This window comes from Macaca mulatta, chromosome 11 (assembly GCF_049350105.2).
Source record: "Macaca mulatta isolate MMU2019108-1 chromosome 11, T2T-MMU8v2.0, whole genome shotgun sequence".
Classification (NCBI taxonomy): Eukaryota; Metazoa; Chordata; class Mammalia; order Primates; family Cercopithecidae; genus Macaca; species Macaca mulatta.
Window position 1 is genome coordinate 100,132,481 of NC_133416.1, and position 18,484 is coordinate 100,150,964.

Genomic DNA, 18,484 nt, shown 5'->3' on the forward strand with positions numbered 1-18,484 from the left:
ACATATAACAATATATACATATATTTATATATATAGATATATGGAGCTATGTATATATGCCCCACTCCATATTTACCTCCTTTCCTCAAGCTTCAGTGGATGAGTTTAATTTCACCCTCCCCCAGCGTATCAGTAACATCGTAAGCTTCTTAACAATACCTTATTCCCTCAGCCGCTTCTCCCCCAATATCCTTAATAACTCCCTCCCTATGAATCCCTTTGTCCTAGACTATAGACATGTCCAGGTCTCTCTTATTCTCAAAAACACTCCCCAGGACACATCCCCCTCCAGTTTCTGCTCAGTCTTTAAACAATTTACATCGACATTTCAAAAATAATTTATATTTACATTCCTAATTTCCTCATCTCTCATTTACTCATTAATCGACAATCAGATTTTCACCTCTATTACTTTACTGAAATTATGTTTAGCAACATTATCAATTTACTTAATTGCTTAATCTAATTGGTATTTTTCATTTATCATACTGAGCATCGCCACCACACAAACCCACATTTGAAGGTGCTGATTACCCCTAACTTTCGAACCTTCCTATTCCTTTGGCTTCCACTCTGCAGGTTCTTCTTAATTACTCTGACCATTCTCACTCTTCCTGGGGCTGCTCTTCTTCTAACTAGTCATCCCTTAAGGGCTGGTGTTTCTCAGAAGTCTTATGTTACCAATTATCTACTTTTCTCACTATACTCTCTCTTCTGGCTGATCACATCTACTCTAATAATTCCATTTACTTCATATATTCTGATGTCTCTCTCGGTTAACATATATAACACAATTCCCTCCTCCAAGCTTTAAATATTAAATATATTGCACTGGTGCCTCAAGACACGTCCTAAACTGAACACATCGCATTGCCTTATGAGATGGCCATTTGTATCACATTCACTAACACAGCTGATGACACCTCCATTTACCATGCACCCAACGCTACCAACCTGGAAGTCACACCCCTTCTCCCTCATCCCTTTTATCTACTAAGTCAACCAGTGCTGTTCATTTATTTTTACCTTATAAGTATTTCCCACATTTGTCCCTATGACTTCAACAACTGCTTGAACTAAGACCAGTATTATTTTTCATCTGAACTGCTGCATATATTAGTCTTTTAATTCATTTCATTCCAGAATATTCCCACCCAAATCCATCTTGCACACATCAACAAGAATAATGTATTTAAAAAGCAAATCTGACTATGGCAATTCTTTCTTAAGACCTTCAATACCTTTCCATCTTCAAACTCTTTCCATCTTGAAATACAAATGTCACATGAGATCTTCTATAAACTTACCCATATCTAATGCTCTGATTTCTTAAGTAATCTCTAACTTACACTTCAAGGTACAGCAAAACCTAAGAGCTTAGTTCACACTAGTTTCAGTATCCTTCATCCTTGTAAATTCTATCTGGAATAAACTTCTCACTACCACCATCTCTGCATCCCAGAAATATCTACTCATCCTTTGTGCTTAGATTGTCACTTTTAAAAAGTTTTCCACAGCTGCTCTTTTCCAGACTCTGTTTGGGTTAGGTAACTATTCTCTATGCTACCGTAGTAATTTTATATACATATACACACCTAGAACTAGACTCATTACATCTCTTTTGTTAGTTGTGAGGACTTTTCATGTTTCTGTAATGAGGGACTTTGCCTGGCCCGTCTTTCATCCTTTCTGTATTCCTCCCCAGGGAATAAGAATTTAAACTTATTGGACAGTGCAGAATAAGGAACAAATAACCATGTTCAACTGAGTCCCTGCTGTTCCCTCAGTCTGACAGACAACCTGTCTGCAAAAAGGTGAAAGGCTGCCATTTCTAGCTTTGTGGTTAAACTAATAAAGTTAATTCTGGGTGCAGTATAAGAAAGCCCACTTCGCTGCTAACTTATACCAAATTCTTCACACTTGCTTTACGATTGCCATTTCTTCCTTGACCTTTACAATAAAGCTCCTAGAGTTATCTATATTCACTCTATCAAACTTTTTTCTTTCCATTCTCTCTTGAACCCTCCCCAATCAGGTTTTTGTCTCACTTCTTTATGCAAATCACCCTAATCAAGGTCATCGATGACCTCCATATTGCCAAATCCAGTGGGATTCTCCATCTTCATTTTGTCTGGTCTCCATCCTTCTAAATACTCAGGATAAAATCCTTGGAGTCATCCTTAAGTTCTCTCTGAATACTCTACAATAAATCAGTCAGCTTTACCTTTAAAGCAAAACTAGAATCTGACTTCTCACTACCACTCTAATCCAAGCTACATCATTTCTTACCTGGATTATTGTAGTAGCCTTTTAGCTAATTTCTATGCTTCTACTTATGTACCTGTACAGTCTACTCTCAATACATCAGCCAGAATAATTCTGTGAAATCATAAGTCAAATCGTATCACTGCTTTGCTCAGAACCCTCCAATGGTTTCTTATCTTAACTCAAAGTAAAATAAAGTCCTTAAAATTACCTATGAGGCACTAGAGGTTCTGATATCCTGTGAGCTCTATGACCTGCCCTTTTTAACTCTTCTAACACTCTCCCACTCCAGCCCTGACTTCCCGTTATTCTTGAGACATGCTCCTGCCTCTGCACCATTTAACGTACTAATGTTCTTCTCTCTGAATCACAGGCTTCTCCTTCCTTAAGGTCTTTCATCTTTTCAAAGAGGCCTAACACCGCAGTCCCAACTTTGGTCACCCCAAAACACTTCCAACTCCCCATCCCTCCTTCCTTCATCTTTATAGCACTTATCACCATTTAACATGCTATATATTTTGCCTATTTACCTTGGTTATCGTTGCCTCTCTCACTAAGCTCCATGAGAGCAGACATTTTTGTCTGTTTTGTTCACTGCTAAGTTCACAAAATCAGTTCCTTGGCTGAGAGTAGAGGTTAATAAATGTTTTTTGACTAACTAAATAAAAGAACAAATAAATGAATCCAGTATTTTGATCTCTATTCATCTGACTCCCAGGCCACTCTCCAAGCTCAGAAGAAAAGGGCATATTATTTATTGCCTCCCTCAAACTACAATATTGTTTCTACATACATGTCATTAGATTGCCATCTCCTAGAGGGCAAGCACTCTGTCTATTCACAGTGCTGAGCACAGTGAAACGCCGGGCACGGTGGATCACGTCTGTAATCCCAGCACTTTGGGAGGCAGAGGCGGGCGGATCACGAGGTCAGGAGATCGAGACCATCCTGGTGAAACCCCGTCTCCACTAAAAACACAAAAAATTAGCAGGGTGCAGTGGCGGGCGCCTGCAGTCCCAGCTACTCGGGAGGCTGAGGCAGGAGAACGGTGTGAACCTGGGTGGCGGAGCTTGCAGTGAGCAGAGATAGCGCCACTGCACTCCAGCTCCAGCCTGGGCGAAACAGTGAGACTTGGCCTCAAAAAAAAAAAAAAAATAATAATAATAATTAAAACATATCAAAGTCAAATTAATTTCAATATTTGGACAATCTCCCCTTACCATAACAAAATGAAAACTTCTTTCAGTATTCTAAGCTACGCTGCAGACTTTGTATAAATTTAACCCAAACAATTATATTTTCTACACCTACAATTCCAATGTTCAGATGATGGTTATAAAGCAGGAAAAGAAATGACCAACAAATACTAAATTCTACTGAAGGAAATACAAAATATTCTTCCTTACTGGGCTAACGATGCCAGAAAATTTTATTCGAACATTTTTGATTTTCCAAATATTGTATTTTAATCAATAAGAAACAATAATGAATAAATTATTTATAAGTAATTTAAATAAATTTATTTAACTAAACACATTTAATAGATAAATCTAATAAATTTAATTAAATTAATATATAAAATGTAATAAATACATAATAAATCTGTTTATAATTAATATTTTACACTAAGTTGGAAAAACGTTTCAACATAGTAATCAAAAGAAAAAGAATTTTCTGATTATCCAGACTTCAAAATTATCAAAATCCCTCACAATCAAGTATTTTGTATTTTCTAGTTTTACCACAACAAAAGGATAATGATTTGGATTAATTAATTTTATTTTTTCTCTTATATTCTATGTAATGGTAATTAATTTTTGTTTACAAGGCTAATAACGCAACTAATGTTTACCTGAGCTTCTCGAAGTTTTGCCGTGGTGCTTTGCTGAAGAGCCTGTTGTTCTTGATGCTGTTGCTTTGTTTTATCTAATTGATGCTGCAATTCTGTAGAATTTGTAACTTTTTCCTTCAACTTAAAAAAACGCAGATTGTCAATTGAGAACTTAAAGGCATAATGCTATCATTCATAAGTATCTGGCATTACTTCAATTCTGAAGTCTGAACAGAACAATAAATTCAGGTAATATATAAGATAAACTTTAACAGTGGCACCTTGGCTGGGCACAGTGGCTTACACCTGTAATCCCAACACTTTGGGAGGACAAGGCGGGTAGATTACAAGGTCAGGAGTTCAAAACCAGCCTGGCCAATATGGTGAAACCCCATCTCTACTAAAAAAAGAAAAAAAAACTACAAAAATTAGCCAGGTGTGGTGGCAGGCACCTGTAGTCCCAGCTACTCGGGAGGCTGAGGCAGGAGAATCACTTGAACCCGAGAGGCAGAGGTCACAGTGAGCCGAGATTGCACCACTGCACTCCAGCCTGGACGACAAAAAAAAAAAAAAAAAAGCAGTACCTCATTACTTATAGAATCTTAATCTCATGTTAAAGAAACTATTTTCTATAAATAGGCTTATCCTAAAAGAACTTTCTCCAGGCTGGCATTTAGTTTATTAATTTTTTTGTAAACTAGTATGATCAAGGAATTACATATAAATTTGTAACAATAATTTAAACCACATATCAGTATTTCTTTTATTTTTTTTCTTAATAGTTGTAATTATCACTTATTGGAAAAGAATACGATCATTTACCACATCTAAGATTTTAGGTCTAGAAGAAAATCTATTGCTGAAGCTGCAGATTTTATTGTAGAATATGTGTTTAATTCCGGCCAGGCATGGTGGCTCACACCCGTAATCTCAGCACCTTGGGAGGCTGAGGCAGGCAAATCACTTGAGGTCAGGAGTTCAAGACCAGCCTGGTCAACATGGTAAAACTCCATCTCTACCAAAAAATACAAATATTAGCCAGGCGTAGTGGCGCACATCTGTAGTCCCTACTGGGGAGACTGAGGCGGGATAATTGCTTGAACCCAAGAGGCGGATGTTGCAGTGAGCCGAGATTGTGCCACTACACTCCAGCCAGGGTGACAGAGTGAGACCCTGTCTCAAAAACAAATAAAATTAAATTAAAAATTAAAAACTTAAAACTAAAAAATAATGTGTTTAATTGCAATAAAGATGTAATTTAGTAACTTTTACTTTATATTACAGGCATCATTTATAGCAACTGCAAGTCTAATGAGGGACAGCATTCAAATACATGCTTAATTTTTAAAAGCAAAAATCCTTAAGTGGAAACTCAAAGTTTATATATACCAACTACATGTCATTAATGAATTTACCAACAATTCATAGTTTACTGTTTCATTAGGAAGTAGTCCTTCCTGAGTAGGAAGACTCTAGCAGCCTGATGGGTTCGCCCCCAGTATTTTTCCTGCCTAAAGCTGAAAGAGTAAGTTTTCTTTGTGCATTTTTGTTGAGAACTTTAGGAAATACAATTACAACAAAATGACTTAATGTAGTTAATAAGCAGGATGTTGCTACTGGAGAGTAATAAATTTGCACTTTACTTAAAGTCCAATTAAAGCTCTGACAATTAACAGATTGATGAATCATAATCATGTTAAAGATACCTCAAGCCTATCAATAAATGCTAGCTTACCTGCTCTTCTAACCGAGAAAGTTTGAGTTGTAAATCAGCCACTTGTTGTTCTTTATCCATCAACTTTTCACTTGAAAGCTGTCTTTGTTCCTTTAGCCTACCATGAGCTTCCCCTAGTTGGCGCTCTGTCTCCAGAAGTTTGCTATGTAACTTTAAAAAAAGAAAAAAAATGTATGTACATATGTATAAACACACACACACGACCACCTACTTTCCAAACAATGTTTTACCTTTCACCAAAATAAGTACAATATCTTAATTTTCATGATACTTTGGGGAAACCTAAGATTTTATATAGTAATTTTAACTGCAACTGAATTTTAATCATATATTATAATGAATCACATACAATTATGGTTAAACATCACAATTTTTGTTTTTGTGTTATGTTACTGCTCTCTTAAAACAAATGCAGGCTCTTGTTCGGAGATAAGTGTTGGAATTTTCAGAAACTTAAAAGAATAAAATACAACTTAAAAATTAAGACACTTAGTACACACTCAGATCTATTCTACAGTATTGTTTAAAATTCCACAGTGATTCTTGTTGGTTTTCCATAGCCAAGAACTACTAGAGTTAACGTTTTATATTTGGGTATTGGATACTGCCCAGTGCATTCCCAAGTCCTCATATTGGCACATAATTTCTAAATAAAATAGAGGAAATGATCATATATATATATAGTGACCTTCATTCATTAACTTTACAAATGCCACCCAATTAAAACTAAGGCAGTTAAGAACCATCATGAGTAGTCCACCCCAGTTATACATACTCTATCCTAACAGGAAATCAGTGTCCCTTCCTGCCTCTTACAACACTTTCCTGCCACTAGTTTGCTCTCACTAATCCCTCTGGCTGGAAGACACATCTGCTTTCAAACTGCCACCTGTCAAAACCTATCTGATATTCCCAATTCCAAGTACCACCTCTCCCTAATACAAAGATTTCCTGATCACATAATTGGATAAAAAATTACAACAGCTGAAGTACTACAGGGGGGAACAGAAGAAAGAAACTCTTCCAATTTCCCATAATATATGGAATCCTTTTATTATAATTCTCATAATCTTTAGTATGATCTATAGTACTTGCCTTATCCTCCCCTAAGATTTACATAATTATTAAAAGTAGGTACTGTTTCTTATTCATTTCTGTATCCCCTAGTAAATGAGGCATGTGTCTTTTAGAAAGCATAAATGCTGCCAGGCACAGTGGCTTATGCCTGTAATCCCAGCTACTCAGGAGGCTGAGGCAGGAGAATGGCTTGAATCCGGGAAGCGGAGGTTGCAGTGAGCTGAAATCTTGCCACTGCACTCCAGCAGAGACAAAGCGAGATTCCATCTCAAAAAAGAAAAAGAAAAAGGAAAAAAGAAAGCAAAAATGCTAAATTTGTTTATCTGAACTAAAACTCAAATATGTAAGTTAGTTTAAGTTATTCATTGATATCGCCATGGCTCAGTTTCCTTCCATTATGAATGCTTACATTTATTCATTCATTCACTCACTAAAACATAAGCAGATTAACAATCAAAATGCTGAGTGGACACGGTGGCACACAATTGTAATCCTAGCACTTTGGGAGGCTGAGGAAGGTGGATTGCCTGAGCTCAGGAGTTCGAGACCAGCCTGGGCAATGTGGTGAAACCCCGTATCTACTAAAACACAAAAAATCAGTTGGGTGTGGTAGCATATGCCTGAAGTCCCAGCTACTCAGGAGGCTGAGGCATGAGAACTGCTTGGACCCGGAAGATGGAGGCTGTAATGAGCCGAGATCATGCCACTGCACTCCAGCTTGGGTGACAAAGTGAAACTCTGTCTTCAAAAAAAAACAAACAAAACAACAACAACAAAAAAAAACCAAGTAAAATGCCAGGTAGTAAAAATAAAAAATGAATAAGACATGGTCTTTGCACCCAAAGAGTTCAGAGTCTAGTAAAGAAAGACATAAATTATGATAAACTATATTATGGTATAAGTAAAATATTAAAGATATGTACATGCTTAAGCTATCTTGAGTGTGGGGAAGCAGTGGCATGTTTAGAAAGGATTTCTAGGGAGAGTGCTGGGAGGGGGGCGAGTGAGGGTTGAAAAATTACCTGTTGGGTACAATGGTTACTATATGGGCAATGGGTACACTAACAGTCCAGACTTCACCATTACATAATATATACATGCAAGAAATCTGCACTTGTACCCTCTAAATGTATTTCTTAAATTTTTTCAAATCTTTAACTTCTATTTTAGGTTCAGGGGTACATGTGCAGGTTTGTTATATAGGTAAATTACATGTCACAGAGGTTTGGTGTACAGGTTATTTCATTACCTAGGTAATAAACACAGTACCCAATAGGTAGTTTTTCGGTCCTCACCCTCCTCCCACCTTCCACCCTCAAGCAGGCCTGGCCATCTGTTGTTCCCTTCTTTGTGTCCATATGTACTTAATATTTAGCTTCCACTTTTAAGAGAGAACATGTGGTATTTGATTTTCTGTTCCTATATTAGTTCACTTAGGACAATGGCCTCCAACTCCATCCATGTTGCTATAAAGAACATGATCTTGTTCTTTAAAAAAAAATTATAAAAAGTGACAAGTGAAGTAAATAGTATCTATCAAGGTGAAGAAGAATGAAAAGAATATTTCAGGTCAAGAAGGCAGACTGAATGATACAACAAAAGCAAGACACAGCACAACATATAGGAAAAAACTAAAGACACTTCCGTATTCTTGCAGTGAAGAATAAGGAAAAGAAGGGTAAATTGCTGAGGAGGAAGGCCAACAAGACCAGTATGGATACTGCATGTTACAACAAGAGACCTCAACTTAATCCATTAGGTCATAAAGAGTTATTAATGGGCTTAAAGCATGGTTGGAACATGGTAAGATTTGCCTTTAATATAGATTACTCTGATGCCTATATAAAGGATCAGTTTGTCAGGGGCAAGTAGGAAGGCAGATTAGTTTGCAGTTGTTAGAGTGGTTTAAGAGTGAAACAAGGAGGACAGGGCTAGCAGAAACAGGGAAGGAGAACACATGTTACAGAAATATTTTTAACTCTTCTGATTCACTGTATCATGGAACTCACAGTCCAAACTCAAAAATTAGTATTAGCATATGTGAAGTGCTTACTCTAATTTCTGAAATATAACTGAAGCTCATTAAATTACTAACATAATCATTATTATTATTATTACTAAAGGATAGAAAGCCATGAAAATTATTAATTATAGTAAAATAAAGTATCACTGCCATTTTAGAAAAACAGCTGAACATTATCAAAAAAGTAGCTGAAGACTTGAATATCCCCCAATTTCCATTTTCAACCAATTTTCAATGTTACCTAACGCAATAATTAGAACACAGGCAAAAAATTAAGTTAATGGCAAAGTCAAAACTTGTATTAAACTTCATCTGATAGCCACTATATTATTAACCTATACAAAATACTTTGTGCCTTTAAGCTAGACTAACCTATACAAAATACTTTTGTATAGGTAAATAATATAGTTCAAAATATAAGCCATATAGGTAAATAATATATGAATTATATATATCAATATATGACATGAATATCATATGATATATTGTATATATATACACTATATAAATATATATTTATATTCATAAATATATAATATATATTATATTCATAAATATACAATATATATTATATATTCTATATATATGTAATTCATGTATTATTTACCTATAGAAAATAGCTGCAGCATTAGGGCTGATTTACTTTCTATGAAATATCTAATTTTTATTTATTTTCAAAAAAAATTTTCCCTAAAACACATGATTTTAAAAAAATAATCTGTATGCTGCTTGTTTTATAATAATGATGCTTTTAAAATTTTGTAACAAAAAAATTTCAAATGAAAGAATGGTCAACAATTTAAATTAATTATAATAGCTAAAACCTTGTGAGTACCTACATGCCCCAGGTACCATCCTAAGCAATTTATAATATCAATTCATAAACAATTCCCCACAAAGCTGTAAAATAGATATTATAATTTTTTTTCTTAAGGGAAACGGAAATTAAAAGAAATGAGATCTGACAACACTACAGGATATAAAAGTTAAGAGTTAATCTTTTAAAATGACAATATTTTTTCAACATGAACTATATTATGATCAAATAACCATCAAGAACATGAAGAAGAAACCAGAGGGAGAATTACAATAAATAAAATTAACAGCTCTTACTTGATTAATTTCACTTTGGAGTTGTAACCCATGCTGCTCTTTTTCTTCTCTCTGTTGTTGTAGCTGCTTAAACTCCGCCTTTAGATGCTGGTACTTGGTCTCTACCTCAGATAATTCTTCTTTGAGCTTTTGAGTAGCTTCTCCTTTTTCACTTAGTTCTGCATGTATTCTATGCAGTGAGGTTTCAGATACAGACAATCTTGACTGAAGCTGCTGACAATCTAGGTCTTTTTGATGAAGGGTTGCCTGAATATTCTTTTTACTCACAGATTCTTCATTATGTTTCTCCTCTAACTTAGTATAGTCTTGTTCTTTTTTCAGCAAGTTCTCTGTCAACGTCTAAAATATCAATTTAACAATTTATTTCCTTTTCTAATATTTTAAATTACTCCAATTATTCGAACAATCTTTGGAGCAGTACTGTCTCCTAGTATACATTTTAGTCAATATTAAAATATAAAACAGTGACAATGTTCTAGTCAAGAATTAAATCATTACATACTAATTCGTGATTTCAGTATTGGTCCACTTGACTAAACTCTACTAATACAACTTAAGAATTTCCAAGCAAGTGTTGACATAAAATAAAAATAATAAAATCTACTGGATTTTTAAGGGTATGTGACATATTTATATTCTTCCATTTGAGTTAAAAATTGAAACTACCTTTCTACCAACAAATTATTTTGAGTAACAATATACTATGCAAAATTTGATTTTTCACTGTGCAGTTTCATAGTTGGTAAGAGCTTTAGCGCAGCAGTATCATCCACTGTTATAATGCACCTAACCTATTGATTGCATCGTTTTATGCTCTTCTTGTTAAAGACCAAGTTTTAGAGTCACAAGCTAAGACTAATTCAAATTTTTTTCTAGGTGTATTAAAAAATGATCTAAAGCTATCACACACCTGCCTTAAATTTTGTCATTTTACTCAATGCTATCAAGTATAAAACATAAAAATAACACTTCTAATCAAAGACCTGGAACAACCAACCTAATCTAATGTCAAAGCCTAGTCTCAGTGGGGTTGTAAAAATTAACACTAAACTTTAAAGTAAACATATTTAAGCATAAAATATGGATCAGAATTTTAACTAAATTCTGTAAGACATCCAGCCAGGATAAGAAGCTATTGTAAGTACCTGGTGAGTCAGTTAGTGGACCTTTAGTGTACAAACTAATATGCAGTGTGCTGGAAGGGGATGATACTGAAATAGGAGAGACCAATCAAAGCCTTCATACCTTAAACAGAATATACTCTAAATGAAATCACACAACAAAACAACAACAACAACAAAAAAAACCTTTCTAAGAAAGTTAAAACATAATGCACGAGTCAGAATTGACTAATAGAAAAGTATGTCAAATTTCTTAAGGCACAGTTTTTTTAAAAAATGAGCAAAGTCAAGGGGAGCTAACTAGTAAGATCATCTAAATACCATGAAGTTTGAGCCTGGTTTCAAAAGCGATGGGAAAAATCATGTAATACATACACATGATACATGCCATCTGCTCTATATAAATGTATAAGACACGAAGGAAAAGGCAAACAAGTTTCAGGTGGGGTGACAGCAAAACCCTATTATCTGACAGGGGATAATAGATAATAGATCTTTATTGTTGCATTCCCCAACATGGGAAACGCAGGAATAAAGGTTCTCGAACATTTGTCTAAGAAAAAATAAGCTAATGTTAATTATCAAACAGGAATATACTACGGAAAAGCAGTGTCCGGAAAGATGATAAAAGTATATATAACAGAGGCCAGGTGCAGCAGCTCACAGCTGTAATCCCAGCACTCTGTAAGGCTGAGACAGAAAGATTACTTGAGGTCAAGAGTTAAAGATCAGCCTGGGCAATACAGCAAGACCCTATCTCTAACAAAAGAAAAAAAAATTAGCCAGGCATGGCGGTATGACCTAACTACTTGAGAGGCTAAAGCAGGAGGTATGCTTGGGCCCAAGAGTTAAAGGCTGCAGTGAGCTAAGATCACGCCACTGCACTCCAGCCTGGGCAACAAGAGCAAGACCCTGTCACAAAAACAAGAAAAAAAAAGAATATGTATAAGAGAGGATGACAGACAGACTTAAAAGTAAGAAGAGCAAACACTAAGTTTACAGCAAAATTAGCTAAAAGATGTGTGCCTTGACCAAGCAACAAAAACAGAAAAAAAGACACAAAGCCAAGAAAATTACAGAAAAAAATAACACTTCTGATTCAACTATATGTTAGAAAAATTGTCTTTTTATAAAAATTTCTTTGTAATTCCAAATTTTTCTTGACATAATTCTACCTTTATTTAGGAAAACAACATTTGTTTTAGAGTTTGTAAGCAAATTAAGTCTATTTATTAATCTATAAATAATCTTTTTTAAAGAGAATTCTAAGTTACTGAATTTCATAAATGCAACCATGTTCATACACACTGAGAACTTGGGTGGAACATACCTTTTAAAATATGCTACAAAAATTAAGGCTCATAATGAGTTAGAGTCTTCTTCCTCACAGACTTACTTAGAAAGTAACCAACTAATCCCACCATTTCTATACACCCTTGAGATAGTTTCACTTTTTTTTCTTTTTTTTTTTTTTTTTGAGACCGAGTCTAGCTCTAGCACCCAGGTTGGAGTGCAGTGGCACCATCTCGGTTCACTGCAAGCTCCATCTCCCGGGTTCACGCCATTCTCCTGCCTCAGTCTCCCAAGTAGCTGAGACTACAGGGGCCCGCCACCACACCCGGCCAATTTTTTGTATTTTTAGTAGAGACAGGGTTTCACCATGTTGGCCAGGCTGGTCTTGATCTCCTGATCTTGTGATCCACCTGCCTCGGCCTACCAAAGTGCTGGAATTACAGGTGTGAGCCACTGTGTCCGGCTGATAGTTTCACTCTTTAAAAGGCAAAAATATATGGCAACAACTAGGTACTGTTTAAAATTTCCCTGTCCTAAAAAAAAATAACCAAAATCTGCCAGCATTATTACACAGATGAAAGAGAATTAAATTTTCTTTAAAAGTACCAGAACCACTTTCTTTCTTTTTAAAAGAACCTAATCCACTAACACTTTGTAATTTTTACAGGCAAAAGGCTAACTATACTTTATTATTAAAACTTTTCACTTTTATTATGCTCTTCTCATGGAATCTGAAGAAAATATTATAGTGAATACAAGGTTTTTGAAGAGTGACTTTTTAAAGTATAGTGAAATTCATTAAAAAATAATAAGAGCATTTTCACTTCTCCATTTTCATCTTCACAACAAAATATGAGATAGAGATTTTACAGATGAGGAAGGTGAAGTTGACAGAGCCTGATATGATTGGTCAAATGGCAGAGTCATGGATTATGGTTCTAAATCCAATACATTTTTCATAACACAACTGAGACATTCAATAAATCAATTTGTACTCCCTAAAATATATCCTATTCAAATTTAAATTATAAAATGCATGTTATTCCTTTGTCATAACCTAATTATCATTTGGGTAAGCAAAATTCTTCCCTTCCAAATATCCAGTCCCTTTTTATTTTCTCACCAATTGTTATCTCAATATATATTCTTACAGTGACAATTTCCCTATATTAGGCTCCATTTTTCGTTTGTTACTTGCTCAAGTAATAAAATGAATACAAAAAGAATGCCATTTTTTAATGCTTTATAGGTTACAAAGTTATTTCAGAGATCTCATCTCACTTGTTCCTCAGAATAGCTTGGTGAGAATGAACAAATTAAACTACTTTGTAGCTCTCCAATGTCTCTTATTTTATGAGATACATATGCTCTTACATTGTTCTATGCCTTTTGTACACCTAGCTCTCAAAATGAAATGTCTTAATCCCTCTGTCATGTGAAATGCTCCTTAGCAACCTTAAAGACTCAGCTAAAATGTTATGTTTTATACAAAAGCCTTTTCTGATTTACTAGGCAGTAAATTAGGAAAACTCTCACCTTAGTCTTGACCCAATCCTGTATCACAACACTTAACAATTAAAAACAACAACCAGCCAGGTGCCGTGGCTTACACCTGTAATCCCAGCACTTTGGGAGGCCGAGGTGGGCAGATCACGAGGTCAGGAGTTTGAGCCAGCCTGACCAACATGGTGAAACCCCGACTCTACTAAAAATACAAAAATTAGTCGGGCATGGTGGTGAATACCTGTAATTCCAGTTACTCAGGAGGCTGAGGCAGGAGAATCTCTTGAACCAGGGAGGCAGAGATTGCAGTGAGCCGAGATCATGCCACTGCACTCCAGCCTGGGCAAAAGAGCAAGACTCTCTCTCATTTATGAAAAAAAAAAACACCAACAACAACCAACATTCACTAAGGTGCTTACTAAAAGTCAATAAGCACTTTACCTTCTATTAATTTATGTAATGTTCCTATTAATCCTAAGAGGTAAGTGGGTATAATAATATTTCTTAGCAGGAGAGTAAACAGACTTTCAGAGGCTTAGTGTCACAGACGGTAAGTGTCAAAACTGAGATTTAAGAATGCCTGTGACCACTGTACCATACTGTTCTTATCAATATACCACTTTGCAATGCAGTGGTAAGACACAGCTATATAATAACTACTGGCCAAATCTGGCTTCCACTTCGGCATGTGAGCACCTTAGAACTGGGGCTGGTGAAAAATGAGAGCAATGGAGGACAGAAAAGGGATGAAAGGTGAGACCCAAAAACTATCTGTCTCTTACAATGACCTATATTATATTACAGTAGTGACTGTAGATAAGCAATATAATTTTGTTTAGAATTTATAAGGTAACAGTTAATTGAGCTGTTTAAATGTCAGAAGTTATTTTTATTGAAAACTAACAAGAAAGTTTCTTCAATTTTTCCATTGTGTTTTTACGTTTTCAAGACTAGTAATTATAAAATACTGGTTTAAACCTGAAAACTTTGACATTAACACAAAAGCAATTATCTTTTCCATCCGTTATATATTGCAATGTTACCTATCCACGTTGATACTACCTGTGACCCACAAAAGCTGCCCAGGACATTTCACGTAATAGCCTTCAAATGACCAAGTAGAGAGATTCCAAATTCAAAGCACTTGAAAATCACCACTGTCAATAATTATGGTTTACCAAAGACATGGGGTAAGGAGGGGTGAGAGAGGCAGATAGTGAGGATAATAAGAAAAGGCAGAAACAACTGTGGGCTTGTACTGACTGGTGACCAAATCCTGACCAGAGAAACCCTTTGGGAAAAACAAAACAAAACTGCAAAGTGTTAAATTTATGTAAGGCATTATTAAAATTAGTAGAAGGTCTTATTATTCCCTAATAAGTAATGTTCCAATTCGAACACACTAAAATAATCTTGATTCTATGTATTATTCATAAAATAGCCACAGTACTTCTTTCAATAATGTGCATGTGTGAATATACACACAGACACACACAAAATGTATGCTAGAGTAGTTGTACATTTCAGCTACCAATATCAAATCATGTCCTTTATTAGGAGCTTAATGTTTGAGAAATACATAATAAATTACACTGATCATAAACACCCACTGCATGTAAATTGCTACTCTACATATCCTGGTCAGCTTCCAAGAGATAGAAGGTAAGCTCTGGGTTCAAAGAAATTAAAAATCAAACAGAGGGACAAAGGCAAAACTAAATTATGTAGAAGTTTTCTCCGTGTAGTTTGACAGGAGATAACAGGGGAGCAAGGATCTAGAATTTTACTAGGGAAAAGCACAGCTATAAAAGATTATATTTTAAACATCAGTCAACACCAAGAGTTGATGGTGAAAGGGGTAATGGTAAACTGGTATAATTACTTTGGAAAATAGCTGGAGGTCATCTAGTAAATCTGAGCATGTGTCTGTCCTACAGGACAGGAATTTCACTTCAAGTATCTAACATAGAGAAATTCTTGTACAAATGCATAAGATTTATATATGAATGTTCCAGCTATAATATTTGAATATTTGTAGTAGCAAGAAAAATAAAAAATAGGAATTATACATGGAGCATTTCTGCTCCACACCAAAGTATAATACAGTTGTCATGAAGAAAAGTACTCATGTGACTGAGTTACACTGAACTAGCCACACGTGTTTTTTTTTTTTTATGAAACCACTTTTACTAGAAAGACCGATAAACTATTATTAGTCAGACTTGAGAAGGAAGGAAATCTGTCACTTTAAAGAATAGAATTGAGAGCATTTGTTGTCAATAATAAAACTCAAGCTTTCGAATACAGTTTAGAATTTTGGAAAACATGTATCCACCACCATGAGCTTGACAGCTTCCTCATATTTAAAGCCTATTCTGAGATTCATAGTGATATTGACAAATGTAACTGTTTTTATATTGTACAATAAAATGTGTCAAAATTTGGAAGATCTGAGTAACTCAATGAACCAATATTTTCCACATGACTAATGCACAGGAAAAGATCCACTCAAAAGGCAAGATAGACCAAATTTTAATGTTAAAGGGTACAAAAAGTCCACTGATACGGTTTCAGATTCTACATTATAACTAACTTTTAAGATACTATTATCAAATTTGAGCACAGTATCAAATAAAGAAAGCCACAATTATCTGAAAAAGGTATTAAAATATACCTTCCTTTTCCAACCACATATCTGTGTGAGACTAAATTTTCTTCATATACTTCAACCACATGCTACAATAGATTTAATGTAAAGGCAGATATGAGAATCTATCTGTCCTATATTAAGCTAGACATTATAGAGGTTTCCAAAAATGTAAAACATCACAACTATTTTTCTTGCTGAATTCTTGTGTTTTAGAAAAATAGTCATTTTTCATAAGAAATGTTATTTATGTTAATATTTAATGAGTTAATATTTTTTAAATAAATAAATATTTTTAAATTCCTTTTAAATTTCGATATGACAAGTGTCCATAGCTGTAAACTCACCCCAAAAATGGCTCTTTAGAGTCCTTAATCATTTTGAGAATGTAAAGAGAAGTGCTGGCCAAGGGCAGCAAATTACCCTGAAACTTCACGGCAGCAGCCGAAAACAGTATCTATTATCTCATATAGTTTTTGACAGTCAGGAATCTATAAGTGGCTTAACTGGGCGATTTCACCTCAGGGTCTTTCATGAGGTTATAGTAAGCTGCTGGCCAGAGCTACAGTTTCTGAAAACTTGACTAGGATTGGAGCATCTACTTCCAAGCTCATACACACGGCTGTTGGCAGGAGGTTTAGTATTTATAGCTAAGCATATTTCTCTTTTTTCCCTTATGCCCTATTTTTTTCTTTCTTAACTTTTTCCTTACTATATTTCACCAAAATGTTAAGTTCAGGTTATTACAAATGAACCAACACATTCACATCTTTGAATAAAAGGGTTTAATAACTCTCTACTGCCCCATCACTAAAAAAGTAAAGACAAAGGGAAAAAGTATTAATATTAGTACCTCCCCTACCCCCAAACACAATACTATATGTTGCTTTTCTGTTTTTGTTTTTTTGTTGTTGTTGTTGGGTTTTTGTTTTTGTTTTGTTTTTTTTTTTTTGGAGATGGAATTTCATTCTGTGGCCCAGGCTGGAGTGCAGTGGCATGATCTCAGCTCACTGCAATTTCTGCCTCCCATGTTCAAGTGATTTTCCTGCCTCAGCCTCCCAAGTAGCTGGGATTACAGGCATGTGCCACCACACCTGGCTAATTTTTGTATTTTTAGTAGAAATGGGGTTTCACCATGTTGGTCAGGCTGGTCTCAAACTCCTGACCTCAGGTGATTTGCCTGCCCTGGCCTCCCAAAGTGCTGGGATTACAGGCGTGAGCCACTGCGCCTGGCCAATGTTGTTCATTTATAAAGAAACAATGCAGAAAATATTAACATTTAAAAATACAAAACAAAGCGGAAGGCTTACCTTCCTGATTTTAAAACTTATTACAAAGCTACAATAATCAAAACAGTGTGGTACTAGCATAAAGATGGACATAGAGATCAATGGAATAGAATAGACAGCCAGAAATAAACCTTTGCATATATTGTTGCTATGGTCTGAACATCTGTGTCCCCCCAAAATTCATATACTGAAACTTAACCCTCAAGGAGATGGTATTAGGAGGTGGGCATTTCAGAGGTAATTAGGTCCTCAGGGTTGAGTTCTCATGAATTGAATTACAAAAGAGGCCCCAGTGAGGTATCTGTTCTTTTCACCATGTGGGACCCAGTGAGAAGGCAACATCTATGAACCAGAAAGCAGTGTTTCACCAGACATCAAATCTGCTAGCAACTTGATTTTGAACTTCCCAGCCCCCAAAATAGTAAAAAATAAATTTCTACTGTTTATAAGCTACCCAGTTTATAGCATCTTATTATAGGAGCCCAAACAGACGAAGACAATGGTCAAATAATTTCTGACAAGGGTGCCAAGAGTATTCAATGGGGAAAGGACAGTCTTTTCAACAAATGCTGCTGGGAAAATGGATA

The 18,484-nt window shown here is 35.3% G+C and overlaps 1 protein-coding gene across 4 annotated transcripts in view; it reads right to left on the reverse strand.

Moving 5' to 3' along the window:
• EEA1 (early endosome antigen 1) overlaps window positions 1-18,484 on the reverse strand; it is a 163,193-nt gene that overhangs the window by 49,609 nt on the left and 95,100 nt on the right. For all 4 annotated transcript variants that reach the window (XM_077954757.1, XM_015152444.3, XM_077954756.1 and 1 more), the window contains 3 exons: window positions 10,045-10,383; window positions 5,832-5,981; window positions 4,118-4,237 (listed from right to left, as the gene is read on the reverse strand). In XM_077954757.1, the coding sequence (XP_077810883.1) occupies window positions 4,118-4,237; window positions 5,832-5,981; window positions 10,045-10,383 (609 nt within the window). The remainder of the gene's footprint in view (window positions 1-4,117; window positions 4,238-5,831; window positions 5,982-10,044; window positions 10,384-18,484) is intronic.